The sequence below is a fragment of the Periophthalmus magnuspinnatus genome, chromosome 3 (genome assembly GCF_009829125.3).
Source record: "Periophthalmus magnuspinnatus isolate fPerMag1 chromosome 3, fPerMag1.2.pri, whole genome shotgun sequence".
Classification (NCBI taxonomy): domain Eukaryota; kingdom Metazoa; phylum Chordata; class Actinopteri; order Gobiiformes; family Gobiidae; genus Periophthalmus; species Periophthalmus magnuspinnatus.
The window spans coordinates 22,905,387-22,925,930 of NC_047128.1; the positions used below are offsets into that span (position 1 = coordinate 22,905,387).

Sequence of the window (20,544 nt, forward strand, 5' to 3'; positions counted from 1 at the left end):
AAAAAGACATTCAAATCACAAAAACCAAAACATAAATAATCACAAATAATCATCATAAAATTAACGTTAAAACAGAAGAGTGCAGAATAAATGCACATCATGTGCACAGCTAAACAGAAATGTTTTGAGCCTGGATTTAAACATTGTCAAACTAGAGGCCTGTCACATCTTCAGGAAGACTGTTTCAGGTTTTAGCTGCATAAAACTGAAATGCCGATTCTCCATGTTTAGTCCTGACTCTGGGCACCAGCAGGAGGCCGGTCCCTGAAGTCCTCACAGTGCGAGTTGGTTCATATGGCACTAACATGTCAGAGATGTACTTTGGTGCTAGGCCATGGAGAGACTTGTACAAAAGCAATGCTGCTTTAAAGTCTATTCTCTAAGCCACAGGAGCCAGTGCAGAGACCCGAGCACAGGACTTATGCGCTCATACTGTCAGGATCCGAGCAGCAGCGTTTTGGATGTATTGCACTTATATTAACGCTTGTTTGGAGAGGCCAGTGAGCAGGAGGTTACAGTAGTCTAACCTACACGAGACAAATGCATGGAGAAGTCTGGTTTTGACAGTATACCTTTGATTTTTGCAATGTTTTTTAGATGCAGATTTGATTTGATGTGGCTGTTAAAGTTCAAGTCTGACTCCATTATTACCCCTAGATTTCTAGCCTGAGAGAGACTGGAGGTGACTTTTGACACTTTCTCTATGTTTCTGTGAGTCAAAGTTGATGACTTCAGTCTTGTCTGAGTTTAGCTAGAGAAAGTTGTTTTGCATCCACACACTGATCTGCAGGTGTGTGATGGGCTGTCATTTTGGTTTGCAATATCTTCACTTCAATAAAGCAATGCACAATTAATTGCCTGCACCTTCTGTTACATGAATATTAATATTTGGTGTTTTAGAAGTTTGCAGTCATACAAGCAGCAAAAACATGGTGTGCTGATAAGACCCACTTTCTTTTTTTTTTACCCTGTTAGCTACTAGTGGCACTAATATTACAATGTTCTTTTAAACAAATAAAAATCATTGTTTTTTGAGTCAGTACCAGTAATTAGCCAGTGAACTATTTTGCCCCAAGAAACTTTTTCCCATTCTGCAAGCGAATCCACTTTAGCTATTTTACAAAACGCAATCCTTGTAATTGAAAACAAATCCAATTCTGGGATTACATTTCACCAAGTAGCTCTTTTGCTAACGATCTGTACTATGTTTTTATCCAACGTATCTCCGATTTGGCCACTACAAAGGCATACAAATTGTCTATGCCTAATTAGGACTGCTGAGGCCCTGCCAGTATGCGTTTGTGTGGTAATCCCGGGATTATGTGGAGCCAGTGTAGTTTCGCTGTGGTCCAGTGCAGTGCCACATTACACGCCTTCTCCAGCCAGCCACACTCAAATCCTGGCCTTTCTACTGGATGCCTCTAATTAAATGAAGCTGGAGGGGAAAATTAACTTGTTCAAAGCTGCACTATATACGTGTGGTGTGGTGAGAACATGTGAGTTTTTGCTCCTGTTTTCTGGGTGGCTGAGTGCCCATTTAGGTGATTCCAGATTTAGAAGTGTATTTGAAGAGGATAATCATGGAACACCTGTAGCACCAGCTGCTTCTGCCCATACCTAATGTAGAGTATGCGTTAGCCCGCTACCTTCAAATAATCACTTCAAAGTATGAATGCAGCGACCCTTAATTTTCACTAGATGAGAACTACAGGAACAAATTGAGAAATACATTGTGTACAATAATAGTCGACTCCAGGGGGATGAAAGTGACGATGGTCGCCATGGTAATGTGTAAACTTTATGAACAGGTCTAAACTTTTTATATTTTATCTTATGAAAAATGAGATGAGGCTAGGAGACGTTTTTTTTTTTTTTTTTTTTTTTAAAGGGCCCATATTACACTGTTTTCTGATCCATGTTATAATGTTTCCTCAAAAACATACATGGAGTTGTGTTTTGTTTCATCCACACATGTTTAACACACAAACCCTGCATATTTACGCTGAGTTCTCAAACTGAAAACACTCTGTTCCACCTTGTGATGTCATGTAGTAATACAGGAAGTGCTCACCTGTGTTTTTAAACTCCATACACCTTCACTAGAATCATCTGGAACTGCCCATCTCAACTGTACAAAAGTTAAATGTAGCCGTTAGCTCGAAAATCACAGATTCATGACATCACAAGGTGGAACAGTCCATTTTGAGCTTTGGAGATGTAGACAATAAAGGGTTACTCAAACTTGTGTAAATGAAACAAAACACAATTCCAGGTATGTTTTCAAGGAGGTAACAATATTCCAACATGACTTAAAGTTCACATGCGTTCATTTTGCATAAAATAGGACCTTTAAAGTTACTCCCAACTCTAACACATTAACAAATTCAAACTATTTTATCAACCCTACACTGCATCTTTTCAAATAACCATTCACAGCAGCAGACATCCCTCTGGAGCTATCTAGCATTAACTGTATGCATAGTGATTCGAATGTCTGCCTCAAAGCGGAGGGGTTCAGAGTTCGAGTCTCGGACAAGGAGAGGCTTCTCTGTGGACTATGCATGTTCTCCACGTGTTTGGGCAGGCTTCCAGGGCACAGCGGTTTCCCCCAAAATCCAAGCCAAAACATGCGCTAGAGATAATATGCTCCAGCTAGATAGTCCTGTCCAGCCAAGCTCAATATCTGGAGATGGGCCCCTGGGCACTGCACTGCTCCTGACAGGATGCCCCAGCAGCGTTGAGACATGAGTCAAATGTAGAGGACAAATTTACCAATAGGGACATAAGGTATGCTTAAATTAGTAAGGGACTGGTCTTCCAAGTGTTTTCTTTTTATGTAAATATATGTAAGAAAATGATCAATATACAATATGTTAGTTCCCTTTACTTATATTAACAATGAATAAAAAAAATAATAATGATGTCTACTCATCGTCAAGGTAACTTGCGCAAGAGGTGATGCAGATAATGTTTTATGTTCCTAAGAAAGTCACCACTATGCAGTTTGAATTACTTTCCCATTGATATCAACTGCAGTAATTAGCATTATGTCAGAGTGTAATTTAGTGAATGTACTTGAAACTTTGAGTGAGAATCCAGGAGAACGGAGACACACTCTAATATTTCGTTGGACCGCCTTTATCTTTGATTACAGCACGCATTCACTGTGGCCTTGTTTCGATAAGCCTCTGCAGCGTCACAAGATTTATTTCCATCCAGTGTTGCATAAATTTTTCACCAAGATCTTGCATTGATGATGGTAGATTCTGACCGCTGCACAGAGCCTTCTCCAGCACATCCCGAAGATTCTCAATGGGGTTAAGGTCTGGACTCTGTGGTGGACAATCCATGTGTGAAAATGATGTCTCATGCTCCTGAACCACTCTGTCACAATTTGAGCCCAATGAATCCTGGCATTGTCATCTTGGTATATGCCCGTGCCATCAGGGAAGAAAAAATCCATTGATGGAATAACCTGGTCATTCAGTATATTCAGGTGCCAGCTGACCTCATTCTTTGAGCACAGACTGTTGCTGAACCTTGATCTGACCAACTGCAGCAACCACAACCTATTTGTTTAATTAAATCCAGGTGGCGACTTGTTTTTTGGCCAGGCAGTGTATCTACATATCTGTGTAATCCCTCAATCGTCCAGGTGGGTTCCATAGTGGTCCATGGATGTATACTAGTCTATGTGGTTTTATACTTTTCTGATACAGCCCAAGATCATCCTAAAGCTATTCAGGAAAGGTTCATTTCTGTCCTATGAATGTGACTTTTTTTTTTTTTTTTTTTAGCATCGATACCTGCCCAAATGAGTATCTAGTTTTGACTAGTTTTAGTATCAATTAGCATCTGATTTTTTTATCCTTTTGACAACTCTAAAGCCTACAAATATTCAATCTTATCAATGTCACACTTACTGTAACCTATTATATATGTTCTTCATTTCATCACAATATGATTAGGATTCCAGTAGGCGGACAGGTATTCAGAATAATTGTAATGTTATCTGCTGTGAGAAGAAATGAGAAATTACACTTAAGATGAAAGCTGACACATATATAACTGTTGCCGTATACTTTCACTAGTGTCAATTTCAGCCTTATAAGGTAATCATTTATACAGACAGCACAACTGATGGGAGGATAAAACATATAAAGGATCCTTTTTAGAATGCTTGCCCACCATAAAAGTCCTTTTTAAAAAATTCTCACAACATTGAAAATAAGCTGAAAATACATTTAAAATATGTAAGATGAGAAATAACTTTTGATCACTAAAGCAAACTACTTGTTATTCACATTTGCACATCGCCTTTAAAGTAAGTAATATTTTAAACTATGTTTTGCACCTTTCAGAGGCCAGAGCAGAGTTTTGCAATCACGGTAATGCTTACAACAGCTAGCATGCTAAACACGCACTTCCTAGTTCGCAGAGACTAAAACACTCAGGGGCAGATCTCTGTATTAGGGCAAAACTAATTTTACTTTTACTCAATTTTATGCATTTATTGCCTTGTTTTTAGCCTAGGATAATTCACAAATGTTGTTTACTAAACCAAAACTCCTGTAATGTACACAGAAATTATAATTTGACAAATACAAATATAAGAAAACACCTTTATTTTGCTGAAATAATATTTAACATATCAGATAAATGTGCAAATTGTGTAAATTTTGGCTAACTTTGGAAAGAATCCCCCCTAGTGTGATGCCATCAATATGGAGCTCACTAAACTCTCTACTTCCTGTAATTTCAGCATATTTTTCAACTTTTCTTCATGAACTGCTGGTGGAAACCTATGATTTATATTTACAACAGGTATTTTGCCACCAAAAGTGAAAAAAAGCATACTTTAAGCTATGCTATTATGTGATTACCACCTCAAAAACACAGGGGAGCACTTCTTGTGTTACCACATGACATCTCAAGTGTTTTTCTTTTGAGACAAGAGTTCAGTCTAAATATGCAGTGTTGAACATGTGTGAAACAAAACACAACTCCAGGTATGTTTTTGATGAGAAAACAACATTACAGAACATAAAATAGCGTAATATATGGGTCTTTTAAAGTAGATCACTGAAAGATAAGGTTTATAATAAGCAGGTGAGCCTCTTCGTGTCAGTTATCCATTTCATCCCTAACCTTAACCCCCAACTGTTTTTTTTTTTGCTCCCCAAGACTCTGAGGGCTGCCATTTTGGACATGCTTTAGCAGTGTGAAGGACTGGCACTTCATTTCATCATAGGAATCAGCAGAGTCCCTGTTCAACTACTGTACAAGACTAGGATAAGAGGCAAGGTTTGCAAGTTGGTGTTTGAATTAATTGGTTGCAAAGAGCCCCTCACTTCCACCATTAGTGATCACAGCCCAAGGAAATACAAGGAATCAGAGCGTATTACACTTAGTTAAACAGGGTCATCTGTCTGCCGCACCACTGGAAGCACCAGGGAGGTTGTTGCGTCACGCCTTGGCTCCAAAAATACAGGATAATTGTAGAATATGGTCTTATTTGGGTAATCTTCTAAGGAAATGTTCTATTTTTTTTGTTGTTTTTTCTTTTTCAGCTGAAGCTAGAGTGAATTACTGCACAACCTCTGCATTCTTTTCTCTCAAGATCAATTAATGGACCTTGTGGGCGTAATCGCTAGGGAGTTTTTGTCTGGTCCTTGCGTCGGGATGTCAGAATTATTCGGCTAATCGTTCATCATGATTTTTTCAGGTCACAAAATAACTGTAAGAACTGAAATTAGTATTGTGGCAATTTTAGAAGCAAGCCATTTCAATTTAACGCAGTCTAAAACAGAAATCTAAACGTGAAGTGCTTTTTATTTGTATGTTTATGTTAGATTAAGTTTACTTTAGTATACCATCCACACAATACTAAAATGTCAAACTCGATTTTGATACAACAATGACAATAAAAAAGTATTTTTAGTTATTTTAAGGGGTCCATGGGGAAATACTAGTTGTGGTCTTATACTTGTTCAGATAGAGCTCAAGATCATTCTAAAGCTATTCAGGAAAGGTTCATTTCTGTCGATACGTGCTCAAACAAGAATGTCTATGTTGAGAGCGGGATTTGAACCACCAACCTTCGGATCAGTAGATGAACGTTCTACCAACCAAGCTACTGTCAAGTATCTAGTGTCAGTACTGAGTATAGTATGAATTAGTATCTGATTTTAGATACTTTTGACAACCCTAACATCAAGTCCTTCCTAGATTCTATTTGAATACAAAGGAATCAAACCATAGAGTGTGACAAGTAACCGTCCTAACTTGGGACAGTCCCATTAAAGCCATGGTCCCTGACAAATAAAGACATCTCCTCTCAAATATTTGTGTTTAATTCAGAACAAAATGTGTAACTTTTACCTCAATCACGTCCATCTGAAATAGAGTAGACGAGATATGGTTCCAGACTCGCATGTCGTTGTAAATTGTCAAAGTGGTTTTGGCTGGTCAGATAAGTGATCTAGTAGACATCATGAAACAACAGTGAATTCCTTATTTTTCTTTAATTGCCATTCCTTAAGTATGTGATCAGCTTTATGAACTCAAACTACATGTCTCAACTATTTCAGGAAGACTCTACCAAAAGATCTACCATGATCTGTCCTCATTCCTAATCTTATCCATACAACATTCTTTAACTGGGACTAAACGAATAAACTCCGCCCACTACCACGTTTCAAAACTGCAAAACTGTGCAGTACCTGGAGGACTAAAAAGTGTAAGAAGAGAGGAGGGGCGGGGTCCGGGGGGTATAAGAACAGTGTGATTGGTCGAACAGGTATCTTCACATCAAACTCCGCTCCTGCAGCCAGGTATTTGTAATCAGAAACACCGGGTTGTAATCAGGGCAGTGCTGTGCAATGTCACCAAATACTAGAAATTGTACTGTGCAGAGAAAGCAGCACTAACTTAGATTTAGACTTTTTCACCACACCGCTGCTAACTTACCAAGTTTGCACCATAGACTGTGTAAAGAAGTGGACTAAGCAAGTGTGAGGTCATTGATAGCGTCTGGTTCCTGTCAAATGAAGCTCATCGAGGCTAGAGCAGTTATAGCGCCAAATTTAGAGCCGAATTCCAAATTTGGCATTATGACCGTGAGTATCATAGCAACTAAAGAACCAATCTGCAGCGAACGTGTTGAAAGTAACACCCCTTTCCTGCCCATATCGCTGGTTTAGCAGGGAGCGGCGCTTAGCAATGCTGTCAATCAAACCTGTTACTCATGTAATGCAAGCGGGAGTGACCTCGGGGAAAGAAGGCAGATGATTTGTCTGTTATTAATGTTCATATCTTAAGTTACCGACACAATAGTGAAATAGAATACCAGGATCATGTAGAGCGGGTTAATATGAACACAAAAGGACGAGTCTGACAGCAGCAGTTACACAGAGAGGGCGACAGTTTTCTAATGTAAAATGAATTGGATTCGATGGAGCAGGAAGCGCGCCTATGATCTCTTCCTATGTGGAACGTGGCGGCTAGCAGGTTAGCTATGTCCATTTATCTATACAGTCTATGGTTTGCACTAACACTGCCAAAAAAGAGACTTACAACAGCAGATGATGCTATTAAAACGCCATATACACAGTTTAGTAGCGGAAAAAGTGGAGTTATCGTTTAGTTCCACTTTAAGAAACCACAGCATCTCCTCCATCTTTAAAACCGTCGTGACATTTTTGCTTACATTTTGATATGGATTTTTGTTGCTATTCATGGAGGGAATAAAAATGGCATAAACAAGAAAAAGTATGACCAGAATGTGAATTGTGTTATTTTGTAAAAGTGGAAAGGCCAAGCTGTTAAGGCCTGTCAGGCACGACGGCACTGTAAACTAAATGTTATGAGGCCCAGTGCGCCACAATCTCAGGCCCCTGACATTTTAAACCTGAAGAATGGAGTCAAGCGCTTCTCCGGAACAATGAGCGATACATGAGAAAGCAAAGACAGAAGGTCACGCTTGGAAATTACTTTGTTTGGCTCCGATTTCTATATGTAACATTCATCAGGCTGACAACACTCATCTTAGAAAACATAGCATGGCTGTTTTCCGCCTTTATGACACATCACAAGACTTAATGCTGCACTATGTAACTTTTCTGGTGAGCGGTGTGCTATCTGCTTGGCTCCATGGAAATGTTATTGCCTGGAATAATCATCAGTCTGGCATTAAACTAATCTAGCTTCAGTTTTTAGCACGCTTTGTGTACCTTGAGAAACGTGCATTTGTTCTGTATGCGGGCTCGCCTCTCCTCAGTTCTGACCTGTAACTTGGCCTCGCGGTGTTGGCCACTTGCTTGTCTCCATGGAAATAGAAAGGTTTCATGACATACTGGGGAAAGATGCAAAGCAATAACATCTCCATGGAGACAAACAGGTGGGGGATCATTCAGATACTGGATAAGCAAGTGTCGATATTGAAAGAAAAAAACCCAAAACAAAACATGGTGATGGTTTATAGCTGTTGAAAATTATATTATATTTTATTCCATTCTTTTTATTATCACTACAGTATCAAAGATGGTATTGGGCAGTATCAAAATTGAGTTTAAAATGTATATGTATGAGTGGATAATGAAAGGCTGACCCTGCAAGAGTCCTGGAAAAAAGATGGATGCAAAAAAGAGGACATCCGATTAGTAAAGACACTGCAGATGATGTTGTCAAGTTCGTGGAGGGGGAGAGGGATTTGTGTTGTCAAAGCCTGCAGGGAACATATGTTTTTAGATGCAAACCTCTAAAAGTAGAATCAATCTCAGGAGGTACATTTTGTCTCTGCTGTCTGACATTGATGTGTCATGTAAAACAGACAGCCGTGACAGCTCAGTCAACACTGGAGCTGCCTCTGAATGCTTTGTTCTATTTAAACACCGAACCCCATTTACATAGACGGTGGCAATGGAGGAAAAATCAACAAACTAATGGTTACAGAATCTTGCACTGTAAGTTTACTTTATTTCCACTGGGGGTTTAGTTGATAAAGAAAAGAGATTTTTTGTATTTTCATTGACAGTGATACTGATGTTTAATTTTATTTCTGATATCTATATTTTTCTGCAGGTTGGCTGCATATCTGTAACAGAAAATTATGTTAGAATGTTAGATTGATTGCAACATTAACTGAGGGTGCACTCACACTGGGCCTTTTGAATCAAGCCGCACTCAAGCACAACTGTGTAGGGTTCTATGGCCCATGTACCTGCACAACCGAAATGAGCCACATCCCGGTGAGGCAGATATGTGTCCTACTGTGATACGTTCCTCTGTGAGTTTATGCATTAAACAACAGTGTGGAGCAGGAAAGGCAACAGGAGAAGAAGACTTCTGTCACTGTCCAGCCCTTACTCAAGGTAAACATGGATTTGCTGTGGATTTTGGAGTTCATTCTCTTTTTCCTCCATTCTCTCATCCAACTCAGCCAAAGAAAAGAGTAATGGAGAGGAGGGTCTGGAGCGATAAAAAAATACCTGGCGGTAGTCAGGGCAGCCTCTTGTGATGTCTATGAGCCAACTACATAGAGCTGCAGAGGCTATTGGAGGCACCACACACTCAGTTTTATATGTTTTTGAGCAGAAAGATGCGAATTTACCTAGTTGGAACAGTAAATAATGCTACTTAAACACAGTTAAGTAGTGACATTTTTTTACTTTACTTTTTTTTACACTTTAAATATCTATCAATATTCTGTAACCATTTACACATTCTGTTTACTCAAATCACTGTATTCTGTGACCAAATGGGCTGCCCATCATGGGCTGTCTATTAGCAAAGAACAGCACTATATGAAATGTATCTATAAGGGACTACTTCAAAAACTGCCAGAATACCTCACCTGCTTGTTAATCATTGACAACAGAACATTTAATAAGACATCGCATGACTGCATAAAGCTAAGGACTAGCGGCACCAAAACAGACAGGAAAGAGGGATTGCTTCACAAAAATGGAATACACTCCAAGGAAAAGCAAAACTGGATATGCTGGTGACACAATTGCAATTTAGTAATCTGGTAAGAAACTTTTATACACACCTGCTTTTAATGTTCTTAATCTCAGCCAATGAACTCACAAACAAGCAAAATAAATACATGCCAGTCAATTCCATCAGAAAACCAAATGTGACACCGTACTTGTTCTAATTGTATTGCTACATTCTTTTTTTTTTTTACCCTGAAATACACTTCCATTGGCTGCCCACACTTTTAACAAACAACTTATCAATATGATGAGTCTGATTTTTTAATAGCAAAGTTTATTTAATCTTAAGTTTTTCTAAATTTGCAGATGTCCGTTCAGATGGTACCTTATGCTAAACTTCTGAGGATTCCTAAAGCGTCTCAGAAAACATTAAAATGTCTCCATCTACAGCTGCAACTAGAAACGTTTTTTTTTTTTCTTCCCAACTTCTTGGTTGGTCACAGCCAGCAGATATGGCATAATGTATCCGAATAGCTGCACTAGTCTCTACTTAGGACACTACTTAGGGGTCATGCCATTTTTAGTGTTCAAATGTCCAGTTTGTGAAAAAGTAGTGCACTCCAAATGTCCCACAATGCACCATGAAACGTAGCATCTATCCTTGGTCACTAGATCGGTCAATACAAACCGTAATGAATGAATGAGTGCACTATATAGTCCACTAAAGAGTGCGGGGCTATGTAGTGAATGAGGGGTTAGGAACTAGGGTGGAAATCCATAACTGCCACCGAGGAACCACAATGTTAAGGACCAAAACTGAAGAAGCAGCTTAGATGAGCAGCGAAACGTCTTCACTCCTACGACCTTCGCTCCAATTGACAGATTTGAATTTTTCTTTTGCTATGGCCAAAACTAAATAAAATTATGATTTGAAAAGTACAAATAAATGACAACACTCATCTTTTTAAATCAATTTTCAAAGTGTCAGAAATAAATTGTCATAAATTGTCTTTGCATTTTAGGTGGAATTAATGACAGTTGATGACAGAATTCACTGCTACTTCCTGTATTTTCGAAATTTTTGTTTGTTACATTTCTTCACAAACTGCCACTTGACTGATGTAAAACTGTGATGAATATTTATCTTGGGTATTATCCCAATAAACCAGGTAATTTAAAAAATATATCAATCTGTCAAATGCACTTTAACTATTAATAATTTCCATACAATGCCCCTCGTGCATCAGACCTCAGCTCCCCTCGTGTTCATTGACAGTACAGCTTGTTCTGGAGTCCCCCATGCCTCTTAGTAGCAGCATATCAGCGTCTTCCCCAGCACAGACCTGACGTACAGACACACCTCCACTGTCCCGGAATTACTGACTATAATTCCCCTTCAATTAGGCCTCTGCGGTCTTTGATATGACATTTAAAGATAAGACACTCACACAATGAGAATGTCAGGAGAATTCCGCTGTAAGTATGTTTGTTCAGAACAAATAAATGGAAAGTGGTATTTCTGGATGTGTGATCTTTGAAAAATGTCTGTGGGTTTATCATGAATTAAAGGTGTAACGTGCACTGCCTGGCCAAAAAAAAAGTCGCCACCAAAAAAAGGTCATAGTCTCTTATATTTCGTTTGACCGCCTTTAGCTTTGATTACAGCACGCATTCACTGTAGCATTGTTTCGATTTCGCTTCTGCAATGTCACAAGATTTATTTCCATCCAGTGTTGCATACATTTTTCACTAAGATCTTGCATTGATGATGGTTGAGTCTTACCGCTGCACAAAGCCTTTTCCAGCACATCCCGAAGATTCTCAATGGGGTTACGGTCTGGACTCTGTGGTGGACAATCCATGTGTGAAAATGACGTGAAAATTAAATTGATAGAATAACCTGGTCATTCAGTATATTCAGGTGTCAGCTGACCTCATTCTTTGAGCACAGACTGTTGCTGAACCTAGACCTGACCACATCACATCCTATTTGATTAGTTAAATCCAGGTAGCAGTGTATTTAAAGACAGACAGTGGTTCAAAGTATAAAGACAGAAGACGATTTTTAAACAAACATGAAAAAGATAACAAAATTGACCAAATAGATTTGTTTTATATAAATCAATAGTGTAACCCTTAGTGGGGGCAGAAAGTGAACTGTTTATATCACCAAAGTTCCCATAGTTGTTCAAATTAATACAAAACAACTTCTTTCCAACATAAGCAGCCAGAACTTCACTATGATTATATAGAAACTATGGACCGCGTAATTGGACAAGGCTTGAGTAGCTTAAAACTGGAAGGTTGCTGGTGCATAGTTGGTGTATCCTTGAGCAAGTTGGTGTGAATGCAAGTGTTCTGACTGGCAAGTTTCCGGCTCTTTTCGTATCTTACTTACTTTAATGAAAATATGAAATGAAGTGTTTTGAAATCTATGTTAATAAGAGCTTTTGATACCACATAATTCCACTATACTCCAGTAGAAAAGAGGCTAACCCAGGCCAATCCCTACTGAACTAACCCATGCCTTTGAACAAACAGCTGAATTACTAATCAGATTACACAATAACGTACTTCAATTGCATAAGCCATCTATAAGAACTGCATACTGTACGCCTAAATGATCTAGAGTACACACAGTTGCGGTTACATTGCCCTAATGAGGTTAATTACAATCTGATCTAAAAATGAACAAAAAGAATTATTTATGCCGCAGTTGTAACACACTGCACTGTATTTTGTGAAGTGCCAACCAGCTCACCCTCTGCTCATTTCCACACAAGAGAGCCAGAAATATCACTGCCTTCATACCGTCATAATGAGGCATCAGCTAAGGCTAACACATGCCAACCAGAGAGACGAGAAGGAAGGACAATCTGTAAAAGGAAATATGAGCACAACCCAGAAAAACTGTGGAAAACTACAGGAAGGTCTGATTGACAGGTCAAATTTAAGTGTAAGTAAACAGTATTTTGATGTGTCATTCTGTTAGTGAAGTCGTTAAACTCTAGATATACTGAGAAGTCGAAATGTCATTGATTTGAAAGCCAAATTTGACCAGGACAGGTGACATAGGTTTGGAATCCCAGATGAGCCAGAGGAGGAAATTTATCTCTCCGTAGTCATCAACAATGGTACATCTGTCCAAGCGAATCTGGAGGACACTGCACTAGTCCTGAGAGAGAGAACCAATCTTCAACATTTGCACAGACAGGAGAGGACAGGTCAGAGCCAAGAGACTTCATTCTGACAACTACAGAAATCCTCAGAACAAAGGCCAAAACAAGAGAAGATCCAAAACCATCCAACCCACCGGTTCTACCCCTGGACCTGGATGGGTTCAAGTTAGCAACAAGCCCAAAGTGAAAGCTGCTACTCAGAAGGAGACTCCAAAAAAAAACAAAAAACATTTGCACCAGCTCCTGTTCCCGAGGAAAACATATGGACAGTGAGACTCCAGAGGTTTGAACAGGAGAACGCAGCTCAACAAACAGCAGAAGCGCTCACCAAAATTCAGGGATACGTCCACAATGAGACTCCAGATGAAGAATGGAAAACACAGGGAAAGAGAAACAGAATAAGAAAAGCCAAAACCTTGAAGTATCCAACCTCAGGAGAGCACATGAGCTAGTTTACCCTCATTATTACCCGACTCGTACCGCTTTTGTTTTAGCCTGTATATGGAGTATTTTGTACTTAATCACTATTTTGTTCAGAGGATTCGTCATGTAGTCCTCTAAATATTTCATTTCGGTTTCATGATTATTTACTTTGAGTTGGTTTTCTCTTTTTATAATTGATGCTTTCTGTATAAAAATGCCTCTGATAAATGTCATAAAATCCTTTGTTCTTCAGCTCTATTGTTCATTTTAAATGGAAATGTATTTGTTTTTAGGGTTTAAAAAGTAAAAAAAGAAAATCCTCCCTATCCAACAGGCTAATATTCATTCACAAAGGATCATTTTCTCGTCTCAACTCTAATAAAATACACAACTCAATGGGACTGTGATCTGTAATGTTGATTGTACCAATATTATACCTGGTCACACAATTAATTAAAAAGTGGAATAACAAAAGATAGCATCTATGTAAAAAAAACCCCAAAAAACAGAATGTGTTTGAAGTATCATCTCTTGCACTTGGACTCAATAATCTCTAGGAGTCCCTAAGTCCCATATCCTTACAAATGATTTCTAAAGCCTCTTGAGATTTTGAGGATCTCGAGGTATAATTGCTGCTTCTATCAAAAAAAAAAAAAAAAAAACGTCCATCACTTGATTAAAGTCACCGCCTCAGATCACTGGGAAGTCCCCAAAGTCTAATAAGGCTCTTACCTTTGTAAAAAATGATAGGCCCTCCTTGTTGTAAGCATGTTTTTTTGATTTAGTTTGATTTAATATATCTATCAGAACAATAATAGTTCTTCCATTGTGATCTTTGTATTCTTCTTGTATTTGAGCATTTAATTTTTTTGAAAATAATTTGCCTACAGCTCTTTTTTCCTGGTTAAAATATTAAGGACCATGTAAGCAATCCATCTCTCTAAAATAAAGAGGTGTCTTTCCTGGAGCATTATGATATCAGCCTTCATCTTTAAATAATTCCATTTTTGCCTTTTGATATTTGATCCTAAACCGTTAATATGGCAAGAGATACATTTTTAGTCATTTTGTTCCTGTGTCCTAAAGTGTTTTTTGAGTAGTATGACTAATCCCCACTTGAACCACACGGAGAAACCCCCACATAAAAAAAAAACAACTTTTGACTGGCTTTAAGGTCCCTACCCTACCAATCCTACCTGTCTCTACCATAATTCCTCTTAAGTGCTCTTCTGTTTTCTTGGGCTTACCAGTGTAGATCCTCCAGCCTAAATGTTGATAATAAAAAATAAGATAAACACATTTGCCTCAATTAAAATATGTATTTGACCCCACCAAATGAAAATACCAAAGACTCAGTTGGCCCATAGCACACATAGAACAATAATACAAAAAAAATATAATAATAATAATAATAATAATAATAATAAAAAAAATACACATACTGAAAAAAAAATCCACTTTGTTGCAAAATAATATCCTGGGCCTATAAGCTTGTAGTTGTGGTTAACCTTTTTTAAGCTTATGCCTGTAGAGTCCAGCTCCTTCCTTGTGCTCTTCCACTGCTTTTTTTGCAGTTAAAAGCCTTGAAGTACCGTCATTGTCCACCCATGTTGATCCAAAATACTGCGGGATTGCACTGAATAGCGCAACCCCTTATACGCGCAGTCCCGTTTAACCTCGGTCAACCGTCTTCTCTTCTCCTGCGCTTCTTTCATGAGGTCAGGGAAAAAGTCAACTTGAGCATTTTTCCAAGTACATTTTCCAATCCGTCTTGCTCTGAGGCGTACCTTCTCTCTGTCCATAAAGAGTAAAAATGTACCAAGGCTGTATTGTATCTGTGGAGACACGGTGGGCTCGTTCAATAATGATGTCACTTGCATTTTCTCTGGTGTCTTTAAACAACAGTTCAAGATATCTTTCATTCATTCCACCACGTTTTACTTGTCCCCTGCGCCTTCTGGTACTCCTTTTGCTTCGCTTGCTGTAATTTTCATGGTATTCAACCTGAGTCTAGAGTTGTCCACCTTCGTAGTTAATAGTTAATTGAATCCTTGATAGACCGCACATTGACTCCCACTTTGCATATTTCTTCCTGTATGTCCTGTTGGATCATACGACGCAGAAAATGTATAGATTCACTTGAGCGTCCACTTGGCAAATCCTCATTAACGCTCCAATGGGTCATGCAATCTTCTGCAGCGACGTCTGAATCTTCCTTAATGTTAGCTTTGTTGATCTTGGTAGCATCCATTGAGTCGAGGGCGGCGTCAGATGGGGCAGCTGGGGCGACCAAGAACTGCCATATTTTAACATCAGGTGTCCCTAGTTTTCCGCAAACTTTTTTATGTAAAGTTGATGTTCCAGTGAGGCAAATTAGGACAAAAATGCTGAGATGTCTCCACCTATTTAGCACGTAGCAGCCACCCGGAACTGGCGATCATGTATTGAACAATAAGTCGATATAGTAATTACAGTAACAGACCAATGCAGCTCCTGGCGGTATTAGAAAAAAAACAAAACAAAACATTTTCCCTTACCTGTACCCGTGCTGAGTGTCCACACAGATGCCCCCGTTGTAGCAGGGGTTGCGGGGGTAAGCGGCACAGGGCTGGTGGGACTGCTCTCTGCCCGGACAAGAGCACACCGCTGTGGACTCCACCGTCACAGACACTAAGCTCATGGTCCCGCAGTCCACCACAGTGGGAGTGTCCCGCACGTTCAGGACCGTGGTGCAACCCCCCGCCCCTGGACACTCGGAGGAGGGACACTCATCCACCCGCACCTGGGACACGCTGGTCTGCATGAAGGACTGGAGCTGTGGAAAGACAACAAAACGCCTAATTAAAAACTAATCATAACTTATTTAACAACTCCTTGAATGATGGTTCAGCCTGGAAGAAAAATGTTCGCAATTTACGGTTATTGCTCATAAACAACTCTTGTGTGCAGATGGTATTTGCAAACAAGAAAATATATGAATAACTCAATGTAGGAAAAAAACGTCAGACAGGACCTAACAAATACAGACACATTTATACACTGGGGTAAATTGACGGTTGAAGGAAAAGTGTTTTGCCCAAGAGGAGAGCAACAATATGCACCGTACAAAGCTGAGATTGAACCACCAACCTTCTTTCCTGCTATATTTTCTTCCTTACAGTGTTTCTGTCTACTTTCCTTCTACATTTTCATCTATCTTTCCATTCTGGATCAATGAATGAATGGTCACACTTTCCTAATTCCCTCTTTTCTTCCTTTTATCCTTTCTCCCTTCCTCACTTCTTATCTTCTTTCCTTCTATTCTCCTCCTCACCCTTTCTTTCCATTCTTCCCATATCATGCTTTGCTGGATCTCAATACATTGCCTATTACGACTCCGAATCCCCCAAAACACCAAAAAACAAAACAAAAGCATCCCTTGCAAGCAAACACATTTTGTTCTTTTCAAACACTACCAGAATGTAAGCAAAAGTTGACATACACAAGTTTGAAAGCTAAATAAGTCACACGTACTCTGCAGGTTGCCCTAGTTAAGCCCGCAGAAGAGAGAAGGGAGCTCAGTGGTCAAAACAAGAAGCGAGCCGGACCAGCTGGCACGCGGGAGCCAACATGTGGGAAAATGACTGATCTTAAACTTGTTTGCGGCACCATGCTGTTTAGAAATTACACTCCAGCCTAGTGTTTTTTGATGTGCCAACTTTTCAGATATGCTGCGCAGTCTGGTCCAGCTGCCACCGACATATTTTATTCACTACTACTTATATTTTATACCTCCCTATATTGATTTAGTAAATATTTCAGAATGCAATAGCCCGACTTTGTTCTGGCGTGAGTGGGTTAGCAAGTTCTGAGATGGTGGGAGTAAGCTAAGCAGGAGTACTCTAGAGTGAATCTACAGAAACACGGGGAAGGTAAGGTGACTCAATTTCTAGCTTTTGGGGCCTATAGAATGCAATTTGAAAGCAATTTTTTTCATTTTTTTTCTGACAAAATGGAACAAAATGAAAAGCAGATATGCAGCTCTCCTAAGAGAACATTACCTTGTTCAAATTGTGCAAAGCCGTCAGTAATGCATTCATGATAAATATCATCAGATCTGGAGTGTGACTTACTATCAGATAGTATCAGTGATGACTGTACGGTGGAGAGGGGGCGGATGGTGACCAATAGAGAGCCATTCATTAAAAATATGCAAATATATTATTTACTTATTTTTGTTTATTTTACTACTGTTGTATTTTCTCTTGCATATTCTGTGTGGTTTGTGTTTTGTTTTCTGATCATCTTCTGTGGCCATATTATTGCTTTCTATTATTATTATACCACTTATTGCGCATATCAACTATTATTATTATTTTATTTTTATTCTTTTTTTTACTTTTTATGTATTTTTTATTTATATATGTGTGTATGTCTGTGCATACACTTGAAGGCGTTTATATAATTTACTAGGAAGCTATGGCTGATCTGGGAGTGGGTTTGTGTTTGTGTATGTGTGTGTATGAGGATATATAAATGTACGAAAGTGTATTAGCCTTAAGATATTTGTGTATGTAACAGTTGTGTTCTGCTCCTGTGCTTACCCGGTGCCCATCTGGGCGGGAGGGGGAGGGGTCTAAAATGTTAAATAATAAAAAAATAAAAATAAAATAATAATAAAAAAGTCATACATTTATGTAATATTGTGTTATTTATTGATTTACAATTAAGAACTACTTATGCAACCTCAACTGAGATGAGTAGTATTACTTTTTGGAGTCACACCAAGCACTACCTAAAAAATGTAGTATCTTTCCGAGTACCACCAGATCTAAACTGGGACTATTCTGGGTCTAAACTAGGGCTATACCAAGTCCAAAATAGGACTACACCATTGCTAAAGAAGTTCAAAATAAGAATTAAGCCAAAGGGGGAGAAACACGTCAAAACATTAAATTGATACCTTTACCGGATTCATGTGTTATTTCACCACTTACATTGATCGTAATTAGCTAGACTGCGTTCAGCTATAATCCATGCATTCAAATGTAAAGTAAAGGAGAATTATCTCACAAATCCAAAATATAAAATGTGAACCACCAAAGCAAAGGCATCGACATGTCTTTTAAAAGGCCAAAAGAAAGCCTGTAAGTAAACATGGAATTTTACCATTTGAATCATTTTTTGAGAATCCGGGTTGTATAATATCAAACAGAGGCTTTGTTTTGAACTATTCAATACGTTCCTGTGGAGACAGTGTCTGCTTTACCACTGCTCTGCACAACACTCTTCTATTTGTCTTGTTGTTGGCTAGTCCCCTGTCACAGCTGTTGCCGTGGAAAACCAAAAGAGCAGACAGAGCTGTTGGCTCAGGTGTAGCATTTAATATAAATTCTGACTTATCTGTTCTTATCTACTTCAGCCTTCACTCTGCAAACTGTGGCGCAGACACTATGAAAGTAAAGGGTCCATATTGCTCTATTTTCTCATCTACTTTATGATGTAATTTCCTCTTCAAAATATACCAGTCATGTTTTGCTTCATTCATGTTTAACCACAAATCCTGCACATTTAGGCTGAGGAAAACATTTTATGATGTCATGGTAATACAGGAAGTGCTCCACTGTGTTTTAAAACTCCATACATCTTCACTAGAATCTTTTGGATTATTTCAGCCCCAGAATTGCCTGTCTCTGCTGAACTAAATGTAAAAGGTAGGTGACAATCCAGGATTACTCAAACATGTGTGAATGAAACAAAACAAAACATGGCTAAAAGCTCATAAGATATAGGACCTTTCACCTATTGACAAACTTTGGGAAGTCGCTATGGACTATGATGGGTGACTGGAGACTTTTTACAGGATAACTTATAGCTCATCGAAACAATAAAGCCAAGAAAAAACTATAAAGGTCAAGGTATATTTTATTGTTCCCACATACGGATATTTCTCATGTGAATGGTCCATCTTTCAAAGATGCTGGGGCAGCCTGTCAGCACCAATGTACAGGTCTGGAGGTAGGATTGTTCAGGAGTACCTAACACCGGAGAACAGGTAACCTCCACATACAGTCAGCCTGAGATTTGAACCCAAGAACTTGCTGTGATTCAAGACATAACAAAGGCCACTTTAGCATAATATTGGACCCTTAGAGAAATGGTTTTACTATTCTTTCTTAAACGGGCTGGACTTGATTTTTCCACCTGTATCTGAGCAAAATTTGTCTTGCCCCAGTACAGCTAAAAGCAGTTCTTGAAGTCGAAATAACTTTGCTGCGTGCTGTCTCCAACTAATTATATACATTTTATCCTAAACTCCACTCTCATCTCTGAAAGTTGTGAAACATTCTCATAAAGTAATGACTTTGGGCCAACAGTTGCCAACAGTAAAAAAAATGACCAGTTCTGTTTTTCATGTTTTTTAAGACAGTAAAATCAGGTACAGCGTCTTTAAAGCCTTACTGCTTCTTGGCCTTTTTACACCAAAATAAAATAACATTGTTTTTGCATGATTTTATTACACTGAAAAACACCTCTCTTTATTGTGAGTCGGCTCGCATATACACAAACCTGACTCTTACTTGGGCTGGAAATGTTGTTCCTTTGGCCAATATATTCCACAGTATGGCATATATATGTGTAGAATGTTCGTAAGTTTGGTTTTAACTGTGTATTTCAATGGAATTATGCTGATAAGATAAGAAAGTCACTCAATGTTACTTTAAAATAATGAAAGACAGATATTGTAGTCATTAATGCAATTCTGTGCTGGTAGATTCATCAAATGAGGTAAATTCATAACAACTGCTATATGACATTGGTCCATAAGTACCACAGAACCAGTAGTACATTTATTGCCTGGTCAAAAACTGCCCCAAAAACTACTAAGGGTCAATTTGCAATCCACCTTTCTAATAAAACACAATCTTTTCAAACAAACTGCCCGGGATAATACGTACAGCAATCCAAAGCCTCTTTAAGACCATTCAAGTATTTTCTGCACTAGTTCCTACATTCAGTCTAAA

At 38.7% G+C, this 20,544-nt stretch overlaps 1 protein-coding gene across 1 annotated transcript in view; it reads right to left on the bottom strand.

Annotated features, from left to right (window-relative positions):
• Positions 1–20,544, bottom strand: part of si:ch211-186j3.6 (neural-cadherin) — a 410,843-nt gene that overhangs the window by 115,252 nt on the left and 275,047 nt on the right. The window contains exon 26 of the mRNA XM_033991613.1: positions 16,078–16,355. Within this exon, the coding sequence (XP_033847504.1) occupies positions 16,078–16,355 (278 nt within the window). The remainder of the gene's footprint in view (positions 1–16,077; positions 16,356–20,544) is intronic.